The 27,161-nt window shown below is 38.2% G+C and overlaps 1 protein-coding gene and 1 non-coding gene across 12 annotated transcripts in view; one reads left to right on the top strand and one right to left on the bottom strand.

Annotated features, from left to right (window-relative positions):
* The window catches only part of ANK2 (ankyrin 2), a 603,826-nt gene that overhangs the window by 266,283 nt on the left and 310,382 nt on the right, over positions 1 to 27,161 (top strand). For 2 of the 11 annotated variants that reach the window (XM_064481005.1, XM_064480948.1), the window contains exon 1: positions 24,968 to 25,569. The exons of 2 other annotated variants lie outside the window; for them this stretch is intronic. In XM_064481005.1, coding sequence (XP_064337075.1) covers positions 25,486 to 25,569 — 84 coding nt within the window. In that variant the 5' untranslated portion in view covers positions 24,968 to 25,485. Of the gene's footprint in view, positions 1 to 24,500; positions 25,570 to 27,161 lie in introns of those variants that run through there. 7 more of the 11 variants (XM_064479985.1, XM_064480279.1, XM_064480481.1 and 4 more) reach the window with 7 other exon arrangements.
* TRNAL-CAG (transfer RNA leucine (anticodon CAG)) lies at positions 18,086 to 18,160 on the bottom strand. Its single transcript has one exon. It is a non-coding gene; the product is annotated as a tRNA-Leu (tRNA).

Genomic DNA, 27,161 nt, shown 5'->3' with positions numbered 1-27,161 from the left:
CTCCACTTACCAGCCTTACAAAGAACATATCATAAATGCTATATATAAATTACTGTTTGAAGCTAGAAGATAGTACAATTTATGTTACTGATTCTAAATATTTGTTAGTCACAAAACTTTAGGCTCTGTGATTGTAGTAAAAAGTATGAGGAATATATTATTAAAAATGTTAGAGATTAATCTTTTCCACCATACATTTTCTTTTAGGATGTAAACTAAAAGAAATCTCTACTTAAACAATATTGTTTATTTTTAAAGCAGTTTTTGGTTCACATCAAAATTAAGAGTAAAGTACAGAGACTTTCCGGTCAACCCCTTATCTTTAAGTTCATAGTTAATCTCTTTGTGTCAATTTTTAGAAATTATATTTCCTGTTAATTTTGTACCTCTTGTTTTTGGTAGCATACAACTGTTTTTTACTCTGGGAATGTTCTTTCATTATTATCTTCAAAATCTAAAATTCTGAAAGTCATCATCTGTTTTTCCCTAATAATCCTTATTCAAAGTACACCTCAATATTCCTCCAACTCTCTCCTAATTTCTTTTCCTTTGCTCTTTTCTGCTCTCTTCCCCAGTTTATCCTAAACATAGCATACAGGATCAATCTTTAGATGCCACTCTAATCACACTGCATTTTTTTTATGACTAGGCAACATGTATAAAGTGGCTACCTTCATGAACTCCCCCACCCTTCACCCCTCCCAACACATACCCATGATAAAGGCAGAGTAAGAAGGCTGACTGTGTATATGGCTCCTCTCCAATTGTATTCTTCACTTCATCCAAACAGATGTAAATTTCTCTTTTCTTTTGCCTTTATGGATAATCTCCAAACTCCTAATACATAATGTTTCTTCTATTCAAAACATTGCTAAAAATTAATTTCTGTGACACTTTCTAAAGCTTCTTTTCAATTATAGCCACATTCTTTCACAATGAATGAAACTCTCCTTATGCAATTGTAATTAGCTTTTTTCATTCTTTTTTGGATTCTTGAGCATGATTAATGAATACATCTTCCTTTCTCTCTACAAAATCTGTAAATATAAATTGCTAAGGGGATCTAAGGGTTTTGGGGAATTGGGGAGTCTCACTCTGTTGGAGAGATCAAGAATTATTTTGTGAAGAAAAAGTTTTTCAGAGATGTGGAGATATGGATGGTGTAACTAATAGTGGTGTGACTTTAAATAGTGAGAAATGAGGCCTAATTAAACTTATGTAGATTACTTCCCCTGTATATGTGTTAATTTTCTAATATATAAAATTAGGAGATCAGGAATGTAAATTAAAACAGGAACAGGCAGTTTAAATAAATCAATAAAGATAGATGGACCTAAAAAGAGTTACATTGTTTCTTGGTCATTTTGCACTTTGACATGTGATAGATGCGTAACAGAAGGTAAATTTCTTAAGGGAAAAACCGCCCACAAACACAAGTGCCATGATTCACGGCAGCCAACGCTTGGGCCCTGAGGTGGAAAACAAATGCCCTGTCTGAAAGGAACCGTGGCACTTTAGCGTTACTTACTGTTGTCACGTAGAGATGCGAGCTCAATGTTGCCAGATCTGAGTTTTTAAAAGAAGTAAGCAATTAGAATTTTGATAGAAAACCTCCTGACTTTTTAAACTGAGTTCTAACAAAAACAAAATCCAAACTGTGTCAGCCAAACGAAACACAGAGAGGCCATACCATGAAGCTGTTTCCAGCCCAAGGCTGGCCATGATGCTTCCTAAAGACTAGATCTCCTCTGGGAGTCCTTTCTGTGCCAGAGAGCTCTAGTCTAAGTTCCTTGAGGGCAGGGATGGTCTACCCTTTAACTATATCAACAAAGCACTACTACTGTGAATCAACAACCGACCATCAGAACTATTGTAATCAAAACTTCAGTTAGATTGAATTTTTATGGAGAAATTTGACCTACAGAGGTATTTTTAGTGGACAGAGTACGTTGATAATTGTGAGCTCAGCCATTTATAAGAAAGGGCCCAAATGCTCAGCTCAGATTTTGTTAGAAAAGATTTAATAGGAAGCAAAGAAAAGTGACAGAAATAGTTGGAGAGGACGGAATTTTGTCTGGACGTACAAGACAATGGGGAATCGAGGAGAAGGGAATTATTCATAATAGTGGGCTGTGATGACTGGCTTTTCAGAGGAAAGGACTAAAATGATTATAATGATTAGTCCAGGGAAGAAGCAATTTGATTTGTCTGAGAGGAGGTTATTGGAAATCTTGGAAAGGGTGGCCCTTTGCATTAGTTGTGATGGAAGCTGATTGGAGAAGGTTAATGGAGTTAGTGGTGAGAAACTGGAAACTCCAGCAGTATGTCACTTTTCCAGGAGCTTGGATACAAAGAGGAAAAGGACTAGGGGGAGAGTGGAGGAATCCATTGGTTTCAGGGAAGACAGTGTGTTGGCAATGGGGAACTCCTGTGCTTGCTTGGAGTTGGATGGTGATGTACTCTCTTCATTGTCACTGGTATCTTGGAAAATAAGTGATTTCTTTTGACTTTCATGTCCAGTGACACATGTGAACCCCTCTATGGTGTGAATAGTTGAAACATAAAATTTCTTGTTAGCTTCTGCATGGGATGATTACTAAAATTATGACTCATTATTTGAGCATATTCGGAAGGTCCATATCTTTTCTCACAAGTTGCGAGAGATAAACTGTCTCTCCTATGTGTGAAAGTCACTCTAACATGTCATAGGTGTCTCCAGTCTCATGGTCTTAGTTCCTTAAAGGTGGGTTGTACTTCAAGAAATATTACTGTGGGGCCAAGCTGAGCCCAGAGTATTCTGTGGTTATTTTTGCTGGCTATGCAGAACCGGATCTCTACCTCTTTACATGTAGTCCTTCTTCTGAAGTCCACATCTGCCCCCTTCTTGCGGCTGCCATTACCCGGGCTGAACCACACTCTCCTTCCCTGGGACTTCAGCACTATATCAGATTTCCATAAGCTAAGGACGAGCTCATGTCCCCAGGTGTCTCTCAGCCATTTTCTTTGATCTCTATTGAGTAGTATGGCACACTTTGACCTTCATGAATTTTAAAATTCCTGTTAGCCTATTTGTTGAAGTTAAACACAAATCCTCTGTTGGGTGTATAGGAGATAAAAATAGAAATCTGTCTTTTGTTGAAATTCCCTAAAAACCACAGAAATATAGCTCATATAGAAGAGGGGAGACTGGTGGGTTTATCTGGAAAGGTGACTTTGGATAAAATGATTGCTTTCTTTTACACTATCAATACACTATTGTATTGTCAGGTAATGTGGCACAGTTTTGTTGATGTTAAAAATAACAAAAATGTGATGGTGTAAAAATGAGCATACCTCCAGCTCATCCATTTATTTGTTTTAGAGTTCAAATTAATTTATTTAAAATTAATTTCTTCTACTGTATAGCACAAGGAACTATATTCAATATCTAATAGTAACTTATGGTGAAAGAGAATATGGAAACGAATATATGTGTGTTCCTATATGACTGAAGTATTGTGCTGTACACCAGAAATTGACACAACATTGTAAACTGACTGTACTTAAATAAAAATATATTAGCCACCCCCCCCATCAAATGTATTTCTTCTGTTCTGGTAAAGATATTAAAATAGGTGACTGACAGACACAAAAGGACAAATACTGTATAATTCCTTTTATAGGAAGTACCTAGAGTAGTCAAATTCATAGACATAGAAAGTGTAATAGAGGTTACTAGGGGCAGGGGAAGGAAGAATGGGGGTTATTGTTTAATTTCAGTTGGAAAGATGAAAATGTTCTGGTGATGGATGGTGGTAATGATTGCACAACAATATGGATGTACTTAAAGCCACTGAACTGTACACTTAAAAGTGGTTAAAATGGTGAATTTTGTGTTATGTATGTTTTAGCACAATAAATATTTTTAAAAAACAAAATAAAACAAAATAACAAACAAAAAAGTGACTGACAGTCATCCATCCAACAAACATTTATTTAGCACCTTCGTGGATTATGCCCTAGTGGTAATGGTAAATAATTCTCACATATTTACTTATATCTCGCAGGGGACATGGCCAATTAAGTGATTGCAATAGTGACAGGTGCGTGGTAAGGAGTGCAAAGTACCAGGAGATCACAGGGTGAGCAAGTAACTAATCTACAGGACAGAGGTTTCTCAGAGGAAGTCACCTTTGGCATCAGACCTGAAGGAGCATAGAAAAGAGCCAGACAAAGGGGGATCCTGAACAGAGGCAAAGTCAGGTGACACTGTCCCAGAGATCTGTCAGGGCACAGTAATTCAGAAAAATGGGGAGAAGTTATGATCGCTCTCATTCATTCAACACATAGATATATTGAGCACCTATTATGTGCAAGGCACTGTACTAGGCACTGGGAATTATAAAATGCAAAGGGACTGTCTTCATGGTGTTTACTCTGTAGTGAGGAAGTAACATTAACACATTAACAAATAATTACAAGACAGTATATAAGTACCAGAATAGAGATACATGTACAAAGGCTGCAGTAGAACAAAGGAGGAATAGTCAATTGTGTTTAGAGGTTTGAAGGAAGGCTGAAGATTTATTTTCCAACCATCCAGATGTTAAGGGGACTTTGTTAAGTTTTATTTGGAGGATTCATTCTGAAGATAATATTAATTGAAGACAATATGTTGTGCTACCAAAAGAATATGTTTGTTTTCAGCAGGTTTCAGACTAAGAACCTAGAATAAGTGAGAAGAATGATGCTTGTGGAGTGTCTGCACATTCTATTTGGGGATTTGTTTCTATGATGGAGAAAGACGATTTGCTAACCCCAAGGTTGCAGGAGATACCTCAAAGACCATCTACTTCCATTATATTTTGCTTTATGTGAACCCAATATAAGTGATCTCCTCAGAAAGAGGATTGAAGTACATAATCAACTCAAGTACCATGTACTCATATAAATTAATATCTTGGAATGACATGTTGCTAGGTGTTTGTTTAGTGCAATTTGGCTTCTGAAGGCTTGATCATATCTGGTGCCAACACAACTGAGTAAATTTAGAAGATTAAAATAAACTGGATTTAGAGTAACTGGAAAAACTTCAGGCACTTTTAACATATAAATAAGAGTAGATTATATATTACTTGTCATTAATTCCTAGAAAAATAATATTTTAAGAAAGCAAAATTATACTAAAGCAAGGACTTTTATGATATGTGAGGATTTGGGTATTTGACAAAAGATACTTCAAATGAATGTGTTTGAAGTTTCCCTTAAAAATGGACCTTTAGTTAGAGCTTAAGAAGCCATGGTGACCAGTAGGTCTGAGGCCAACTGAGACCCAATGAGCTAAAGTGACCTGCTCAGAATGACACACCCCCAGGTAGAGCCTCCCCTATACGCGTTTCTTGTCTTGCCTGTGCTTTTTCTCTGTACTTCCATGCCTCAGAATGACATACTTACTTTGGCCGCCTCAATTCCCAGTAGATTAAGGAGACAGATTAAAGAGGTAAAGTTATGGGGACGTCTCTTGACTTCTTCTTAAATTATAAGCGAGAGAAATAATAAAACATTTATACCTTATCACTTAATTAATATTCACATAATTTTACATGGTTTTCTCATTGTTCTTTTTGAAATTGAAATGTAAAATCTGGTTTGCTTTTTAGTTTACCTGCTACTAAGCTACACTTTTGCAATGAAAAGTAAGTAATTATATTTATTATTTAGAATAAAACACATATTAAAATAGTATCTAGGGTACTGGGTGAATTATAAATATCATCAGAAGGCAACAGGATGATGATGTACAGACGGGTAATATGGAAAATGAAGCATGTATTTCATCTACGGAACTAAAGTAAAATTAGAAGAGAGTACATCCTTTATATAATAGTAAAAGAAATCAGATAATTTATATGGAGGGGCCAGCCATCTAGAGAATGGCAAGTCCTGTGTTTGACACACTTGATAGTTTCCTGAACAAAGTAACCGTCTCTAGCCTGGCTGACCTGTTGTGAAGAGGAGAGCACTTGAAGCAAGAACCTAGCCAGTTCTCTGTAGCTCAGTTCCCTTCTTATGGAATATCAAGCAATGGGACGGATCCGGGCCACTTGATTTAACATCTTTACAGACGACCTGGGAAAAAGAATCTAGAATATGTTTGTCAGATTTGTGCTTTATGCTTAAATCCTAGGTGAGACCCCAAAGGGTAGAAATAAAGTTCAAGTTGTTTTGTAAACAGGATAATGTTTCTATACAGACAGGTATGGTGTCCTTTAAAATGTAAACACAGGATTGGACTCAGAGCAAGAAACGAAGAGGGAGAGGGTATAGCTCAGTGGTAGGGTACACATGCACAAGGTCCTGGGTTCAACCCCCAGTACCTCCATTAAAATAAATAAATCTAATTACCCCACAAATAAGTAAGTAAATAAAAATTGACATTAAAAAAAAAAAAAAAAAGAAAGAAATGAAGGAAAAGACCAGGAAAAAAATTGGGTACAAGCTGAACAGGAGTCAGTAATACAGTGCCATTGTTTAAAAATGCCTACACCATGCTGATTGTGGTTTTCACTAATTCCATGTTTGTGAATGGCCAACCTACTTTAAAAAATAAAAGATAAAACTGAAGAATGTTGAAAAGTAATCCAAGTGATAGCAAAGAAAGAAAAAGGAAGTCATAGATGAGTGCAGGTTTAAGAAATTAGGATAGTTCAATCCAGAAAATAAAATAAAAACAACCAGATAAGGTAAAAAATTACTTATATGGATGCTTTCAAGTATAGGAAGGTTTTTTTTTTTTTTTTTTGGAAGGCAGAGGTTGATTATTTTCTTTCTTTTTTTAATTGAAGTATAGTCAGTGTACAATATTGTGATCATTTTCTTTTTATATTGAGATAGAGGGAAAATGGGTTCAGTGAAAGCAGAAAGATATTTTGGTGACTGGCAGAGTGATAAATATTAGAAGAGACAAAGAGAAGAGTGAAACTACCATCCTGGAAATCTAGACTAAGATAATGAATGATCATTTTTCCTTAAGATTTGAGATGTTGACTTGCTTGAAAAATGCTTTGCAGATGACTTGAATTGTCTCTTCCGCCATTCTTGTGACTGTAATTTGAAGTTTGCCAAAAACTCTGAAATAAATGATGAATTTTAATTAAAATAAAAAAGGCAGAACTATGTAACATTATTTTTTGAGACTCCTACAGAGGTGCATTAGAAAAAACTTAAATTTTATAGTCAATTCATGAATTGGCTCAAAATTTCTCTGTATTTCTTCCTTTTGGGAGATAATCATCTGTGAACTGTCCATTCATCTTGCCTTAGATTGATTTATTTAAGGGGAGAGAGGATGCCCAGGGGACCCTTGCAGAATAATGGGCAGATGGGCTGATTTCTTGCTTATTAGTCAGCTGGAATGGTTTGATTTTAAACTTCTTCCTAAGGGATAGGAGCTACTTAAAATGAGGTTTACTCAATCATGGAAATATAATTTAAAATAAAGATATTATTTTGTGTCCCCCATGCCCCCCACTTATTTCTCATTTTTGGTATTCTAGTTGGACTTGAGGACTTAGTGTTATCACGGATGAAACCTTAAGTCGACCAGTGGTTCTTTTGTTCTTTTGTTATCAGAGTAGGACAGATGTAACTGCAGGGTTCAGCGGGAGGGAGCTAGCTAGTAGAAGCCTCTCATTAAAGAAGAATTGGGAAATCCCATCTGAACACCCCTCCTCCTTTTATTTAGTAAATGGAAAACACATGATGAATAAAACAGTGAGATCCTTAATATCAAATGCAAGAGTATGTGAGAACTGCAGTAAACCTTATTCTTTCTCTCCTTCTATCTTTTCTAAAGCAAATCATTTGTATTTGCTCAAGTTCAGCACAGCATGTTTTGAGGTAGTCCCATTAAATGTAATTACTATGTGATCAAGTTGTGGTTTAACTCTTCTCTGAGCCCAATAGAGTACTTTAGAAATAAAGAGCTTCTCAAACCAAAGCATCCCAAATATCCATGACAGGAATGTTCATACTGTCACACATGAATCAAAGCATTATTTTGACTCTAATTAACAGTTATCTGTACGGTATCTACTGTACTACTCTTTGGCCACACACAGTATTTGAAGGATATATGCAACTTAAATCTTACGTCTGGGGTTTGGGGAGGGAGAAAAATATAAAGAATGTTTTGAATTCATCTCTTCTTTCTTCTGTTTTTCCAACTGGTTTCTACATATAGAAAACCTATTGTTCCACAGATTTGTCCCAGACCTTGGGCATAAACTGTGTGGAGAGTCAAGGGCATGGGTTAAATATGAGGAATGTGGAACAGTGGTAGTGGGAACTGGAGGACCTGTGTTGCAGCCCCGTCTCTGCCACCACCTGGCATTTGCCTTAGTTAGTACTTAACCTCTCTGAGCCACCTGTAATATGGAGGAACCAAGGAGAACCTCTTCATAGAGGGCTATGGTGTAGACTGAGGACAGTAATCTACACACAGTCACCTCGTGAATGTCATGTGCTAGAGTACCAATTTGGTTTCTCATTGGGAACTGAAGTCCATTTTCCCAGTGGAGCGTAAGAGGAATTCCAGAGCAGTGAGAACTCTGAGACAAGAAAGACTGTCTTTTTTGTTGCCAGCTATTCTCCATTCCCACCTTCAACCTTTTTTATTTTCATAATTATAAAATTTTTTGTAAGTAATTTTTATTTTTTAATTGAAATATAGTTGATTTTTAATTTTGTATTCTTTTCAAGTATATACCATAGTGGTTCAATATTTTTCTGGATTTTACTCCCTTTAAAGTTATTACAAAATAACGGCTCTATTTCCCTATGTTGCACAATATATCCTTGTTCCTTATCTATTTTATACATAGTAGTTTGTATCTCTTAATCCCCTATCCCTGTCTTGCCCCTCTCCCCTTCCTTGTCCCCACTGGGATCCACTAATTTGTTCTCTATAACTGTGAGTCTGTTTCTGTTTTATTTTTTAGATTCCACATATAAGTGATACCATAGTATTCACCCTTTTAACTGTTTTCCCAGAGGGATTCCATGCTGAGAGTGTAGATTATTAATTTCCCCATCTGCTACTTTTGGTGTTGGGGCTCTAGAAGTAGAGTCTCTAGAGATGTTTGTGGGGTTCCCAAATCTTCCACTTAGCAGTGAGAAAGGCTGTAACGCATCTATGAAGTGTTTCCCAAAGGTAGCTTCTTCTATTTTCCAAAGTCAGTGATGCCAGTGAAAGATGCAACAATCAGTTTAGAAAAAAGGAAGGTAGTCTTTTACAATTAAACGAGTCTCATTTGTATTATCCAGAGACAGCCACCCTGTAGCATTCTCTGTTTTAATAGGTTAGTGTTCCTAGGCTGAGTTAGAATACTCACTCAAACACTTGTAGATATATCTTTTTTGAAATTATCTACTATCATCAAAGTGAAACATTCTTTTCCTACCCAGGAAAGAAATGAGTTCTCCCCAGAAGAATCAAATTTTAGAGTGAGTTTTGGAAGAGGGTCGAGTTGACATTCACTATACTACAAAAGAGCTTCCCTTATTGGGAAAGCATATGCACTCTAGTGGAATCAAATACTGCTCTATTTGCCCACATGGACCATTTAAATTGGATTACACTTGAGAAAAAATGAAACAGTCTCTTTCTTGTGTTTGGAAGACCACTTACTATCTGGATTTAAGGGACATAATAAATAGTGAACCAAGGCATACCATGCAGCCACCAGTATGACCTGGGATAACATCACAGTCTTGTATTACATGAGGTGAGAATGACTGAGTGTATACCAGGATTACAAGCCTGTAGAACAACCTTGGAAATCATACCTAGAGTTTAACTTTCTTATTTTAGAAATATAGGCACTGAGATTCAGGTAAAATGACTTGCCCATTTAATCCAATGAATGGTTGATCCAGGAATGAGATTCTTGAATCCTGACTACTTATCCTATGGAGCAGACCAAAAATGCATGGTCTGTAATGGCATGATAGGAAAAAAAAAGTGCTCTCTAGGGAATTAAACCTTAGAAACTAGAGAAATACTTTAAGAAACAAAGCAAAACTTTACATCAAATGTGAACTGTCTATTATTATCATATGCCTTTATATATATTATATTATATTTGGGAGAAGAAAGATTTCTTTCTCCAATAAAAGCTACTTCAGTTTCAGGTTTGGTCAGAGGGAAGTTGTCATCTTCCCTATTGCCCTCATCCAACATTATCATGAAGCCCAGCCAGGTATGTGAGTCTTTATGATTAAAAGAAAATTAAATGGGCATTTCCCATTTGTTCTAGGAGTATAGGTTCTGAGGCAGACAGCCTTGTAGGGACAATCTAACTGCCCACTTGTCACTAGCACTTGACCCCGATATTGACAACTTCCAGCAATCACCTGCCTTGATTCTCTCTCCTCCATTGTCTCATTCCTATATGTTGGATGAGTTACAGGAAGAACTTTCTTAATGATCTGGAAGCACGTGTCTTGGCTTCCTGGTTGAACCCCCTAGTAGAACCTAGTGCGTAGACTGGTACTAGGACCATCTCTTTTCCTGCTTGCTTCATTTTCCTATAGTATGCTGCCATGTCAAATTAGCTATCAGAATGGAATGAGTAATTTTCTGGGAATTACCAAAAAATGGTCCAGAGGAAGAGGCTCTGACTTCAAGTTAAGATCCAGGTTGAATGGTGGAATGGGAAAACCTTGAAGATGGGTGAATTTGAGAATGAAATTATACCAAGAGGGGAAATCAAGACCAATTTTAACTATGTCGCTAATGTTCTGTAGGTGGGCCCAAAAGAAGAATCTCTGCTATCTGTATTTTTATTTAGCTTAAAACTGGATGGAGTTTTTCAATTAAAATAATAATAACTGAGTAGTCTTGACTTATCTGCAATCTATTCAGTTGATCAAGAAATATGCACTGTCTGTTGTGTGACCAGCATTACTGGAAAGAAAATATTGATGAGAAAAGACTGCAGCCAATATAAAGGAATCTCCTGAGGGTGGTTTTAACCTTCTGAGGTTAAAGTGAAGGCAGAAACAGAGAGTTCTCAATGAGAAAAGAGCACCTTTTCATGTATACCCTTGAGGGCAAGAATCATGTCTTAATTATCTTTATGTCTCTAGAATGAAGAACAGAACCTGGCACTTAGCAGGTGCACAATAATGTTTGCTGAAGGAGTATTGACAATCTTTCTGAGCAAATGTAGAGAATGAGTAAATTACCTGATTCTTTTGTGCCTAATGACATCCCTATCTCCACTTTTCCCCATTTCCCTGCTTAGGTTACCATGATGAGGAAGTACGTTTTGGCATCTCTAGTGGAGAATGAAATTCCTTTTCCTATGGAAGACATATTTAAACAGAAGTTTAGATATAATAGAAAACTGTTTTGGGGGATGCAAAGGGATTGCCAGGAAATCATCAGGTCACATATAGTTTCTAGGACAAAGTGTGTTCAAACTTGGGAGCCCAGCCTTTTCTAAGTTAGTTTCACATCCATCTATTTTTTTAATAGGCTTTTCTACTATTCTTGCTGCTATGAGTCTGTAGAGGAAATAACAGGTATCAAGAGTGTCTTTCACTCAGGATAAAAAGATATTTATCAAAGGATAAGTGGTGATAGGGGGATTGTCCTGAGTTTATCCATGGTTATTTTATTTGACATTGCAAGGCATTTAGTTGGGCATAAAAGATAGTTGCATATTAAGCAGTTAACTAGCTTGTGTGATTAACACCAAGAAGTGGCATAGTGATCTTGAAAGAAGGAAATTTTAACGTAGTTTTTTTGTTAGAAAAAGTCAATTTGGCTAGATTTTAGGGAGAAGGACGAAAATAAGAATCGATATTTTTTAACTGGGAATGTTTCACTGACTCACTTCACTGATGCAATTCACGGATGCTCCTCTTTTTGAAAGCTCCAGTCACGTTTCCTTAACAAAATTCTGAAGACATTATATTGTGATTTATCTATCTCCCTTAAAATAGACCACTGAGTAAAATACTTGAAGACAGGAATGTATAGATGAATTTGAGGAATCACTGGGGATATTTGAACTTTATTCTGAGGTGCTGAAGATTAGAAAAAAATGTTTTATGAAGAATAAAAATACAACAGTCTGGAGGTCAGATTGGAGGATAAAACCTGAAGATAATGAGACAGCAAATCCTGTTGATTAAAATAGTTCAGATATGAGAGAAAAAGAGGTGGTACAGCGGTGATAGGAATAGATGCAAGAAGTAAGACTACATAGATGTATTTCCAGGGTAGAGATAAAAGGTTTTATTTGCTGAGTATGAGAGACTGGAAAGAGAAAAGGAAAAAGTGACAAAGCTTTTAAGCCTAATAGACTTTTTATTTTTGTCCAACATGGTGGGTAAAACTCCATAGCATTTGTACAAATGCCAAATTTGTTTTCCAGGTCTAAATAATTTGTATCAGAACTGTCAGCATTTCTGTTTTCTCTCATTATTTTCTGACTTCATTTATTGACCTTGAGAAAAGTTAGGTTCTGTTGTCTCATAAGTTTTCCAATGTCCTTGTTTTGTACTAGAAAAAAAGGAAGCGCAATTGAAAATGAAGACAGCTCCATCACATTCTGTTTGATATGGAATCACTGGCTATTTAATCTGCTCATTAAATTCTCTTTGAGTCATTTTTTCCCCCTTTAACAGGTAGGTTCATAAATTCAAGGACTTCTAGCAATAAGAAAAGGAGTAAAAAAATTATCTAGGAGGAAAATAAAAGAATGGTCACACATTCTGAGAGATGTAGAAGCTAAAGTCTGGGTAAATGATATGATTTGTTGTCAGCCATGTTATCAGTTAATGACAGCATGCTGATTAAAAACCTACGTGTACTGACTTTCAAACCATTGCTCCTATTGTATGCTATAGTAATTCTGGCAAAACTATAGATAATGTGTGAAATCTTTCGTATGTTTACAACTAAGATAACTGTTAAAAGTTACTGCACAGACACATATGTATGACTGCAGAGAATTTGCAGGAAATCTCATTTAGTTTCCACTTAAATTTAGACAGTCACAAAAACAATTTAACATTTATCTCCTCAACTGTAGGATAACTTCTATTTATTGAAACTTTCTGTCAAAGAGATAATTTTCTGTGGGCTTCTTACCTTCCTGTACATCTTGCAAGCAGAGTCACTGGCTATCTTTGTTCTAGACTATTTTTTCAAGATATTGGTATAGCAAACAGCCCTATAAGATAGAGGAACAAAGATCAGGCATGCTTACTATCCAATATAAAAAAGAAAATGGCTCCCTTTGGAGCAAAGTACAGATATGCTTATTACCTACTATAAAAGATTCAGGGTTCCTCTCCCATGTACAATCCACAAAGTGAGCAGGCATCCATTTGGACCATACAGATTTACCTCTGTGAGAGTTGGGGATAAGGGAAACTGACACAAGTATGTTGATGTCCATGCTGCTTGCTATGGTGTGAGTAATAAAGTTCTTTGTCTTGGACCCAGGAGTCTCATATCTTCTGCCAGCATCCATGAAACTGTAGCAGGCTAACTTGTTAGCTTGCAAGTAGGACCTCAATCTATCACAATTCTGAACACTTTCTAGGTAGAGAGGTCTATGGATCTTGGAAAAAACTGATAATTGGCTAGGAATAAAGGTAATTTGAAATGCTGTATATCAGTTTTCACTTAGATTCATTTAGTTTTAGATAGAACAGTCTAAGATCCAAATGTGGCATTAATATCCCTGGGCTCACTGATAGGATTTGTGAAATCGTGCTTGCTCTCACCCTTTACATCCTATATAGCATTGCATATGTTGCTGTTGTTATATTCTCAATGTTTTTGTGAATTGACAGTCTGAAAGTTTTTATTTTTGGACACTTACGCAGGGTAAACTGGAAAGCAGATATTATGTAGTAATTTCCATAGGTAGTCAGTGTGACTAAAATGGGTGGATTGACCATACTTTGGTTCCTGAATTTTGCAGTAACTTCCTTGAGGAAGATTATCCTTCCTACCTAAATTTGGAGACTCTCTTTCCAGGTCTGTTGATCACTATATTATTAAGGCCTGAGGCATGATTTGCTCTTAGTAGTTAAGCAGATTGACTAATTAAAATAGACACTGTCTGTTTTAGTTTTACTACTATGCAGTAAACACTAAATATGAGGCCTAAATAGAAGAGGACAAATATTGAATGATAAAGGGAACCCACCAGATACCTAGGGTTTGTTAAGGCCTAGAACAAATAATATCCAACTTTTACACAAATCACTAAATACTAAATTCTGGGCTGTAGTAACTGTGTAGGTAGCAAGTTAATAATCTGGCTTCCCATTATTTTCCTGGTATAGGATTTAAAGCTAACAATAAATATACTGCATGTCTCTCTTTTTAGACATTAGGGGAAGTAAATCCTAAGTTGTAAGATACTTTTGTTTTCTTTTTAAGCTTTTTCTATTATCAATTTTTTTGTGTGTGTACAGTAGAATTTAAGGTTGTTATCAGATCATGTTGTTGTTATATAGAACGATAAAATGGATGCAAGAGTGGGTGAGAGGCTAAGAAGGGTGTAAAGAAAGTGAGAGTTGAAAAAGTGCAAAAGAAGCTGTTCTTCAAAGATAAAAAGCTTCCTGTGAGGTTGTTAGCCACAATGGCTTATATTTAGAAAGTACAATACGTGAAACATCTTCTGAGATCAAGAGAGACTTCGCTTTGAGAGGAAATAGTAGAGTTTGACTCAGGAACATGTAGTTAATCATTCCAGAAATTAACATTGATGACCTCTCTTCTAATAAAGTAAATAAATAAAAGAATGCAGATCCCTGCAGTTCTAGCAAGCAGAGGCTGTTAATTTGAGGAAAGACCTTGTGTTTATAGTATGCAAAATCAGCCCTGTACTTCATCTCCCTCACGGCCTACTTACTTGCTAGCCATCTGTGGTGATTACACTTTCCAAGATGGCTCCCATCCCATATGCTCTTCTTCAAAGTGCCCTTTCCATCCTTCCTATCAAGAGGTAGAGTCCACAAATGAACTTATCTACAAAACAGAAACAGACTCACAGACATAGTAAACAAACTTACAGTTACTAGGGGGAAAGGGGTTGGGAAAGGATAAATTGGGAGCTTGAGATTTGCAAGTATTAACTACTATATATAAAATAGATAAACAACAAGTCACTTCTGTATAGCACAGGGAACTATGTTCAATGTCAGTGACCTATAATGAAAAAGAATGCTGGAATGTATATATGTATATGTATAACTGAAACATTATACTGTGCACCAGAAATTGACACAGCATTGTTAACTGACTATACGTCAACTAAAAAAAAAGAGGTAGAGTCCATTTCTTTATCTCCTGAATCTGAATTGGCCCCGTGACTTCCTTCACAAATAAAATATGGCAGAGCCCTTAACTGCCCCAGCACTTTCCACATCCCTGCCTCTTAGAAGCCAGTTGTCCTGGAAGAATACAGCCACCTTGAGACCCACATACAGTGAGAAGCCCAAGCCACGTGGAGAGACCCTGGAAAATGAGATGCCGCATGGATAGACCAGGCAGAGCCAGATAGATGAGTGAGGATGCTATTGTGGAGGTGGATCCTCCCGCCCTAGCTGCCTCACTTGACATCACGTGGATACAAATGAATCAGTCAGCTGAGCCACTCCCGAATCTCAGGCCCACAAGTTTGTGAGCAAAATAAAATGATTGCTTTAAGCCACTTAGTTTATGAGGTAGTTTGTAATGGCAATAAATATTTGGAATACCATCAGTCTGGACTGGATGATAGTCCAACATCAGAGAGCACTAACAGATAATAAACTCTTCAGTTTGACCTTATATTCTAAACAGGAGGAATAGTAGTGGTTGTTCATTAATAACTCATCCTCAGGAATGATAAGATAGCAAACTAGCTTCATTTGTCAACTGTCTTTTTTTATTATAGCTATTTGTTCAAAGGCTCTTTGAAGCTTTAATGTTCATATTATCACTACTTCTCTATCATTCTTGAGGGTCTTTGGCAAAGAATAACATTGTGAAAAACAGTTAATCCTCCTTTGACTTCTACTGTGATTCTGTTAAAGTAAACCCTGATCTAAACTTGGGATATTTTTCAACTTTAAAAAATCAATTATTTTTCTATTTTTTTCTCTACATCTAATGCCTGAAACATTTCTGACTGATATATAATGACTCAAATAATTTTTCCCCCATTCTGTGAGTAACTGAGCCATCACTGGGCCTGTGTGTTTGCTGAGGAGGGAGGACTTCTTGAAGTTCATTTTAGTAGAGAGACACCCCATTGGAAGACATTGATAATGGATTAGGAATAAGAAAACCTGGAATTTAATTCAAAGTGCTACTAACTGTAGGTACAGTGTTGAGTAAGTAGCTAAGTAGTGCTCCAATTTTCTTACTTGTTAAAAGTGAGGAGCTGGATATAGTGGTCTCTAAGTTACCTTCTAACATCGTGATTTTTTTGTGGTTTTGTCACTTCTGTTACCGCCATGGTTATACATCTTTTAAAGTATGGTTTATATTTATATAAGATTTAAGCCTCTGGATTATTAAAAAAAATTTTTTTTAAGGGGGAGGCATTTAGGCTTGCTTGCTTATTTATTTATTTATTTATTATATTTAATGGAGGTACTGAGGATTGAACCCAGGACCTCATGCATGCTAAACACGCACTCTACCACTGAGCTATATTCTTCCCACTAGCTTATTTTTATGCTGAATATTTATCAATGGACACATACTTTCTCTTTATAGTTAAAAGAGAAAAAAACATTTGTCATAACTTTTAAGCTGGTTTAAGGTTTAACATGTTTACAGTAATAAACTTAAATTGCATTGGAAAAATATGTCTGTCAAGGACACAGCCTGCCCCAATGTGCTATTCATTTGCATCTGCAGGGAGACCCAATTATAACAGCTATTTTCAAGAACGCATATCACTGGAGACTGAGCAGAGTGACCCTAGTAGAGCAAGCAGATCACAGTGTGTCCTAAAAATCTGACCTAAACAGGGACACGTACGTGGTGAGCTCACCCACATTTTGTTATTCTCCGATGAAATTCTACATTTGATCCAAATTATCATCGCTGATATTGATGTAAAATGAGACTATAATTACTCACTCTGCTAATTTTAATCCTTGTGTGCCTCAGGTGAAGTTAGGTGCTAAAATTGTTTGCCATGGGTCCCAAAAGCTCCTTTTTAGGTTGGACATGGTAAGTTTTGCAACCAAATACCTCTTTGGCAAACCTTATAGAAGACTGGCTTAAAGGGAAAGAAGTAGGGCCCTAATCAGTTGTTGTTGCTGCTTCTTTAAGATCCATCTCAATGCAACCTTTACTGAGCCCACTCCAATCCAGAGCAGGACACACACCATGTTTACATGATGAACAAGGGTCCTTCTTCTCAATCATTCCCTGAATGGCAGGCTTATTTAGTGGACTAATTTCTCTCTAATTTCCGTTACAACTTATATAAGAGCTGAGGGTTCTTTAATTTAAAATAAAAATTGATAATATTTGACATAAGCTGTCTAAGTTTACCCATGTGAAGATTACCACAGTGTAAAGGCTGCTCAGTGAGGTGGCATGTGTCCTTGTCTTCCTTCTGCTCCTAACTAGTTGCGGAATCTAGCGAACAATCTCTACTCTTTCTGAGTCTTGTTTCCTCTTTGTTAAATGAAACAGATTTCAAAAATGTTTCTCTGTGGCCTCTTCTCCACTGGAGACTTTAATGAAGATGAGATCTCTTTCCTCTTGCTATTTAGATGGGATGTCTCCCCTCCACTCTCTTCTTGCTTCTCACTTCCTGCCAGAGCTTGTGAATGTAACACTGTTAATGGTGACAGACTAATGCATCTGTCCGCTCCGCCATCATGATTCCCCTAGACTGCTGATATGGCCTTTTATTTTATTTTATTTTATTTTTTTTTTAATATGGTTCTTTTTTATTGAAGTATAGTCGATTTACCATGTTGTGTTAATTTCTGGTGTACAGCATAGTGAGTCAGTTTTTTTTTTTTTTTATTTTGGGGGGAGGTAATTAGGTTTATTAATTTATTTTAATGGAGGTACTGGGGATCAAACCCAGGACCTTGTGGTTGCTGAGAACACACACTCTACCGCTGAGCTACACCCTCCCCACCGTGAGTCAGTTTTATATCTATATATATTCCTTTGCCTAATCTTTTTCATTATTGACTATTATAGAGTATTAAATATTGTTCCCTGTACTATACAGTAGGACCTTGTTTAGCTATTTTATGCAGCCTGTTAAACACATTGCTTCTCATTCATTCTCTGTTTAGGTCCCACTGAATAGTTCTATATAAAGAATCTTACTTTTAAAAACACCGTATCTTATCATTTCACTTCTCTCCTTAAAAAGATAAAAATGGCTTCATGTGGTTTTGCAGTCTGAATCCCAAATCCTTAACATGGCTTACTGGATTCTTTACACTTTAGTCCCAGACTATACTTCTGGCCTTTTCTCATGTCACCCTCTTCTCTTACTTTGCTGCAACCTAGAGTTGTCCCACAGAAGACTGAGGTGATGGCTCAGTGCAAACGACTGCTTCGTTTTAGTTTAAATCTGCTGCAGTAGGCACAAAGGAGAAACTTTTGCCAAAGGACACCTGGTGATACCAGGCTGAGGGGTGTTGCTGGGTGTGGCTTCTTAAGTCTTCCCAGTCCTTCATGGAAGATGTGCTCAGTTTTGTGGTCATGAAATTTTTCCCGTCCAGGTTGAGGACTGGTTTGTCTGTCTCCAAACGTGTTCCCCAAAACTCCAGAATAGGTATGCTACATGGTTGCAAAATCTGCCTTTTTCTGGCCATATCTTGGTTTTAACATCCTAGTTCTGGGGACATATTCTTCATAAGCTAACAGGGTCATCTTGTTGCATGATTCACAAGTTATATATTAATGTTTAGGTATCACACTTTGATACCTACATGGGGCAATAACCAGTCATGGACAAGCACACTTGGTGATACACTAAGGCCTAGGATGGGGCCCCACTGTGGGCCTGGCTAGGGGCTACCACACAGCCAGGTGGGTCTTAGCTCAGTTCTGCCAGCCATGCTCCTTCCCGCCAGAGGCATTCACCGTGCTGTTGATTCTGCTTGAATCATTCTTCCCAAGCTCCACTTTACACCTTCCTTTCCACTTAGATAATTCCTAGTCGTCATTCACATCTTCTCAATATTCAAGTCACTTCCTCTCAAAACTCATCTTATTCTTTCAGACTAAGTTGGATGTCCCTTTTTGATACCTCCATAATACCCTTAACATCTCCTATAGAATTATTACCCTTCTAGTTCAATGACAGTCACCACTTCTACACTGTAAACTCTTTAAAGGCGAAGATGATCTAATTCATGCTAAAGCCCCTAAAGCAGGGAGTCTGGCATGTAGCAGTCTGCCACCCAATAGAAGACCTGTTACTTGAATAAAGGGAAGAATGAATGATGGAAGAGGAAGACAGATGAGAGGAAGGAGAGGACCACAGGGAGGGAGAAGAAGTACTTCCTGAGGATGCTGATGGTGGAACAGCAAAGAACTGGGAGAGAAAAATGAAGAAGGTTTCCTGTCTGGCCCTCGAGCCTGACTTTAGCTTCCAAAGAGGTATAACTATTAGACTCTCCCCACGTCTCCTATGGAAGAGAAACAATATGGAATAAGACTTGTGCAGAACACCTGGCAATTCAGGAAAGGTACTGGAGGAGAGCAGTTCTGAACCCAATTCTGTGTACATTCCAACTAATACCAGGGCTTTTTTACTATGAAATTTGAGAGACTAAGTTTTTCCTTTATTTGCTATCTTCATATTTTCCCCAGTTGATAACAAAAGTGTAAAAGAAAAGAAAAAGAACATCCTTAAAGAACCTCAAGAAGGCGTTGTGTTTGCTTATATGATAAGCTAGCATTCTACGTTTTTGTTCTCAGTGAGGCAGAGAAGGGAGACTACCATGGGCAGAAGCATGGAAAAGAAACAGGAAATAGGAAAAGAAACAAAGGCTTTATCCAGGAAGGGAGAGAGGGGGAAGAGGAAAGTGGACAAAAGCTACAAAAGAGATTCAGAATATGAGATTCTGATCCCATTGACCTATTGGGCATCCTTTTCTCTCTCCTACCTCTAGTCCAATGTTGCTCTCCTCATCTCTTATGACTCCCCTCTAATTACTTGTGGTCCTCTTTTTTTTTTTTTTTTTTAAATCAGACTCGCACCTTTGTTCCCAGATATAGGACCCATTCCCAATCACTCTGCTTTGATGCACTGAGAGTGTCACTCATATAGCAGGCATCCTAAAATATAAAGGTGACTACATGTTCCCTGGAAAACATGAGTAGATATGGTTAGCTACCAACGACAGGCTGACTGTTGTAACAAACACCATAATCATAAAACCCTCATGAGAGAAAGCTACTCAGGTTTAAGGAGGGTCAGTGGAGGAGGGAATGGGAGGAAGAGGGCCCCGCTCTAACCAGGGATTCAGGGACTCAGGCTTTTTGAAACCTGTTGCTCTTCCACCTTCTGGGTTATATCTTCCTCTATATTCAGCCACTAGCTGGGTAAAGAGAGAAGATTGCTCACGGGGAGGTCATATTAACTTGGTCTGGGAGTGCGCACGCTTCCACCCACATGCCACAGGCTGGAACTGGGTCAGATGGCTGCGCCCATTCGCTAGGGTGGCTGGGAGATATGACTGTCCTAGTTTCCTAGAATTGCTATAACAAACTACCGCAAACTGGGTGTCTTAAAACAACAGAACTTTATTCTCTCACAGTTACGGAGGACAGAAGTCTGCAGTTGAGGTGTTGTCAGAGCCCCATTCCTTCTGCATCCTTCCTTACCTCTTCCTCACTTCTGGTGGTTGGGCGCAGTTGGTCTTTCTTGGCTTGCAGTTATGTTGCCCCCATTTCTGCCTCAGTCTTCGCATGGCTATCTTTCCACGGTGTGTCTCTGTGCCCAAATTCTCTTCTTTTTGTAAGGATACCAGTCATTGGATTAAGGTTCTCCCTAATCCATTATGCCCTCAACCTAATGTGATTACAACTACAAAAAGCCCTTTTCTCAAGTAAGGTCACAGACACTGGAGGTTAGGACTTAAACATAACCTTTTTTTGGAAGGGGAGACAGTTCACCCCATGACAGTGGGCTATCTAGCTGGCCAGGAGGAAAAGGGAAATTGTTTGATGCCCTGCTCTCCAATCTCTGCTGAGTCGTTAAGATTCTCTACAAGTAAAAGTGACTAGGAAAGACTTTTGAGGGTTTTAGAGAACTAAGCCTTTATTAAAAACATGGTTTCTATGAAAAATGTATTTTGAACACCAGACAACTTTGACTGACAAATGAGCTTTTGGAAGATAACCTATCTCTAAGATGTAATTGCTTACACTTCAGGGAACTTTATCCTGCTCAAATAATGTTGCAATTAAAAAAAAATAGTATGTGTCAGATTTTGTAGTACTATTTTTTTATACAGTTTATTTAAAAAAAATTTTTTTGGTGGGGGGAAGGTAATTAGGTTAATTAATTAATCAATTCTTTAATGGAGGTACTGGGGATTGAACCAGGACCTCATCCACACTAGGCATGTGCTCTACCACTGAGCTATACCCTCCCCACTGTAATACTACTAATTCTAATGATTTAACAGAATAGAGTAGGCTTATTATAATTAATAAAATCACCTCTAAACTCCATGCCTGTAAAATATGCTTCACATAAAGCTAATAAAGATTTCACTTTTCTACTTGGGTCACTGTCTTCTGACTGTGGTTTCTGCTCTTGGCATTTTCCATCTAAGTCTCTGCCCATCTTACTTACTGTACTTTATTAAGTGGCTGCTCTTCGTTGAAGCCAGCCATGATTTAATAAAAGAGCAGTGACTTTAGAATCAGAAGAATGTTAGCTCTGTAGGTTATTAACCTTGTTATCTTGGGAAAGGCACCCAAACTGCTTTTCAACCTCGGTTTTCTTACCTGTACTATGATTGATGTAAACCTTTCCCCTGTGTGGTTGCAGGAATCCCCTGAAGTCACTAAACATTTGAGTGCCTGCCAGCTGCCCATATTGTTACAAATGCTTGGGAAATCTCAGTGAGCAAAAAGCTCAGTCATCATGGGTCTTCCATGCTAGGAACCAAAATCAATCCGTTCTAAACTGCTTTAAAATGTAAGGTACTCTCATCACTACTTTTCTGTCTGCAGCAACTCCAGTCTCTCAAATATCTTTAAAAGTCTTATTTGAAATTATGTATAGCTCTTAGATGTCAGAACATACAGAAAATCATGTAAGAAATGAAGAATTTACCCATTAGAAGTTTAACCATAAATATAAACTCATGGTAAATATTGAAAATGTTTTCTTATTGCATTTTAAAGTAAACCTTGGGCTCCTATTATATGCCATACAATGTGCTAGGTTCCATGTGGAGGGGCAAAGATAGACACTTATCCTGCCCTCAAGGAGCTTAGCGTCCAATTGGACACATGCCCATGAAAGCCTGCACCACGTGGACAGAAGGGGAAGAATTTCCAGTAGAGAGACACAGAGAAACTGATAGAAAGCTTCAACAGAGAAACACACTCACACCACCACCACAGGTGATTGGCATGCTCTTTATATGTAAAGTATATCTTCTAATCCTATAATGAATGTATTGCTACTAGCACCTGTTTATCTACTTGCTGAGATCTTTATTTTACACTTTGAATAGAGGTGTTTACCTCTATGATATGCTGGTCTAGTATGTGTACAGTACATCCACTCTGTAAAGAAGGTATATTGTATAATATTTTGGAAGGAGCGGCCAGGAGGTGGTAGCTCGTTGTCAAAATTGGAGGCCTGCATCAGAGCGTTTAAACCGTGTTCTATATATTTGGGTGTGGACAAAGAGGCACTGTTTTAAGAGGCTGATCAAACATAATCAGAAGTTGCTGACTCATGAAGTAGTGAAATATGAGTACATCTGTTTGCGATTTACATTGTAAAGGTGATGTAAAAACAATGATTAGGTTCCTAACCGAGCTACCCAACCCATTGATTGAAAAACACATTCTGGCATCAAATGAGAATGAAGAGTGTTAGTAAACACATCTCTCCTGTAGTTCCAGTTGCTAGAAAAGTTTTCCTTTCCCTTCTTTTCCGCCTTTGGATGTCATAGTTTTTCTAACACGTTTGACAAGAAGTGCTCACTTCAGGACCTTTGACCTGCTTTTCTCTTTGCCTAGACTAGTCCCCCTCCAGATAGTTGCTTGGCTGGGTGTCTCACCTTGTTCAGGTTCCTAGAGAGCGTTCCTCAGCGCCGTATCTACTTGGCATCTGCCTGTCATCTCTCTCTATCCTGCTGTCTCCCCCGTAGCCCTGACCACTATTCCTCTTGTTTACTGTCTAGTGCCCCTGTTAGAACAGAAGCACCACGATCGCCAGAAACGTTGCCTGTTTTGCTCACCACTCTGTCCCTGGTGGTTAGGGCGCTGTGTCCCTAGTGCTTAGTTCCTGGCACAAGGTAGGCATTCAATAAATGTTTATTGAGTAAATCAATCCAGTTTCCAGGCTGAGGGTGCTCCTAAGAAGGTCAAGTTCAGGGAGGCGCAATGGGGATGGGTGAGGGAGTAAGTGAGGGTTGGAGTGAGGGGGAGCGAGGGAGTAGCAGGATTTCAGGGGGGACTTTGGTGAGGGCTCTGACAGCAGTGGGGGCTGGGCTTTGAGAGGCTGCTGTGAAAGTTTCTCTAGGGATTTGTTTTGGAAAAACAGAGGCCTATTGCCTCTCTCCTGTCTGTGGGATCCAGGCATGACTGGTGGGATCGGTCTGCTCAAGCAGAAGGAGGGTGGAGGGAATGAGAGGCAGCAGGACAGGATTGACCCCAGATGGGGAAGTGGCCAGGGTCTTCGGGGCAGAAAGGCAGAGAGAAAAAGCCCTCTCAACAGCAGTGAGGGAAGAAGGTGTTTTCTTGCTGTATTTACTAGAAAGATGAACTCCCAATTTTGGTAGCCGTTTTCATGTGAGAAGCATTTTTTAAATAGGCTTTTCTGACTTGAAAATTACCTGTATTGGTAGTAATCATAAGATTAGCAATAGCAATGACACATTTACATAAGTGCCTTCCATTTTCAAAGGGTATTTGTATATATTATCTCACTGGTTTAATCCTTACTCAGGTTTTACATTTAAATATTCTGTGTGTTATACTTTGAGTTGTTTTCTAGGAAGAGGGATGCATATTCAGTGTGCATATATGTGTATTTGTACAAAACATGTTGGGTTGCATCTACAATTTAACATGTATAAATACACAAATAGGGCCACCTCAATCCAGTAGATGAAATTGTGTTTCTTGTTATAAAAACAAGCCCTGATTTCTTTTCTTATCAAGAAGAATTCTGGAACTTTATATTATAAGCACCTTAACATCAGGAATTGTGTTTTATTCATCAGTTAATAAAGAAAATTAGGTTAGGAAGATTTGTAAGATCAGTTATAACATATTTTAACTCCACAGCTTTCTTATATTTGTATTACCTGAGATGTCGTACTTATATGTTCGACAAAACTTCATTAACTTGTCTTTAATATGCCTTTGCATTGTGCTTGGTTCCTGGAAATTCAGTGATCTCCCCTGACACACACACACACACACACACACACACACACACACACACACACACACACACACACACACACACACACACACACACTCTCTGGCTTCAAGAAGTTCCTGGCCTGTCAAGAAATGACATCTGGGTAAACGTGCAGTTGTGCAGTGTTACAGGTGCTCTGTCAGAAGCGTTCAGTGAAAAGAGGAGGCACAGAGGAGGGAGTGGTCTGTGTCACCTGGTTGCTGGGGAGCCTGTTGTCCAGGCTTTGTAACAGAAGTCATCCTTGAGCTGAGTTTTGAACAATTATCCCCTGGAATCAAGTGAATAACATCTTAAAAATGTAACTTTTACATTTACTTTAGGATACGAATAGCTAATCCTTTTCCTTGAGTAGCCTCTTCACCGGCTAAAATGTACCTCTTCAGGTTGACACACAGGCAAGGGTGTTAGAGTTTTCTCATTGTGCATTGTGTCTGTTCTGTGTTGAAGTACCTGTAGCAAGAAAATTAAGTGCAGGTTTTGTGTGTGGGTGGAGAGAGCTGATCGAATGCGGGTGTGTCAAAAACTAACCAGCAGAGTCCCCAAATTGTTCGAGTCCCTGGCATTTTTCCCCCAAGGCTTTCTTCATTGTAACCCGTCCCTGGCGGTAATTGGTTGAATCAGATTTAACAATGCAGTCAGATAAACAGTTGTGGCAGCTGCTGCCATAGCAACGTCGCCGTCCTCACCCTCCCAGCGCGCGCCCCTTCCCCACCCCTCCTCCTCCTCCTGCTTTCCTCCAGTAAGTGCATCCTCGCTAGTGGTCTGTACAGGCGGCAGGGTTTAATGGCAGAGCTATTTTATTTCCAAACTGTTCAAAATGATGAACGAAGATGCAGCTCAGAAAAGCGACAGTGGGGAGAAGTTCAATGGCGGTAGTCAGAGAAGAAAAAGACCAAAAAAGGTAAATTGCTGGAATTAGGAATGTCTGTATATAGGGGTGTGTGTCTGTGAGCGTGTAATGTCAGTGAGGCTTTAGAATCCGTGGAGTGTTGTGAGTAACTATAGAGTATATCAGTGCCAAGCATTGCTGTTTAAAGAGGCAGGTGCAAACGCTGCTTTTTGAAAATAGGAAAGGGACCATGATTCATAATGGATTCGTGGACTGGAGCATGGTGAAGTGAGCGGAGATAAGGTGTGTTCGGCATGTGGATTACTGAGGATTGTGGCCACTGCTGGATGCCTTTGGTGTTAATTGGGTACAGAGAGGGTCATTTTATTTTTAGAATGGGTGTGTTTCAAAGGAAGTGTTAAGCAAGGTGAATTGGGAAGCAAAAGGAAGATTTGGGGCCAGATGTGTTTGCTCTGTGATGATCTTGAGATGGCTAGACAGCAAATGCCTTTTGGTTCCATGCAAAGTGTCTTCTTCCTAAGGAGAAAAGACTGTTGTGACAGGGAAAATATAATCCCCAGCATGATATTTTCTTTGGTTTGCTTAGCTCCTCTGCAGTTTTCCCAGACACTAATGTGACAGACAGCTCATTCACTGATTAAAATAAACGGCTAATGATATTATGGGGTGGGGGCTGTTGGGCACACAAAGCGGTCTGTAGGATTTCTTACCCTGGCACACATTCCACACCCTTGATTTTCATGAAAATGATACCAGTGAGAAACAGTGGGGAAAATGTAAACTATTCAGCCCCACCCAATGCCAGCACTTCTTTCTTTATGGCCTGAATCCTGGTAAACTGTTGCAGCCTTACAGAGCCGATTGAGCCCCACCTCCGAAGGAGATGCCTTTTAAATAGTCTCCTAAAATCCATTTATTCCCTGAGTCAATAATATGGGCGGGATCTGTGATTCTCATGTAAATGGATTCCAGTAGTAGATGGTTTGGGGTTTTGAATGAGCAGGTTAAAAACATAAGGATCCTGAGCAAATGAGTATGTTTTATTTTGATAATGTTGAGATTGCATTGTGCTTCACAATGATAGATCTCTGATGTACTAAATGTCTCATGTTTCAAAAAAAACTAAAATAATTCAGAACCTCTATTTAAAAAATCATTGCATTAGCAAACAAGGGATTAGTATATTTGCACAATGCCATGTAATTTGATGAAAATAAGCATGCCCACATATGACAGTTTTTAAATAATAGCATGAAGATAGTGATGCAATCTGATAAAGGCTAAAGGATAATTCAGGGCAGGTGGGAACATTGGCAGAATGTCCTTCTGTACCTAGGGATTCTGGATCCCCCAGACCTGGAGGGCATTTTATAGAATGTTGCCTAATTGAGCAACATTTTTCTTTTAAAGAAAAAACAATTAGAAAAGAGGAGAGCAAGAGATAGGGAAAAAGAAAGGAAAAGGGAATTTTTGCTTGCATTCACAATATCATTTCAAAATTCTCTTCATTTCTCTCTGAAGTCCCTGTGCTGTATTAGAAACAATATACTCAGAAGTCTTAAAAGGGTGGAGAATGTATCTCAAGGAGATTTTAAGCTCTGAGTGATGGCATTAAATTCACACACCTAAGGCATCTTAAAGTA

The sequence above is a fragment of the Camelus dromedarius genome, chromosome 1 (assembly GCF_036321535.1).
Source record: "Camelus dromedarius isolate mCamDro1 chromosome 1, mCamDro1.pat, whole genome shotgun sequence".
NCBI classification, from domain to species: Eukaryota; Metazoa; Chordata; class Mammalia; order Artiodactyla; family Camelidae; genus Camelus; species Camelus dromedarius.
This window is presented reverse-complemented; position numbering and strand designations above follow the sequence as displayed.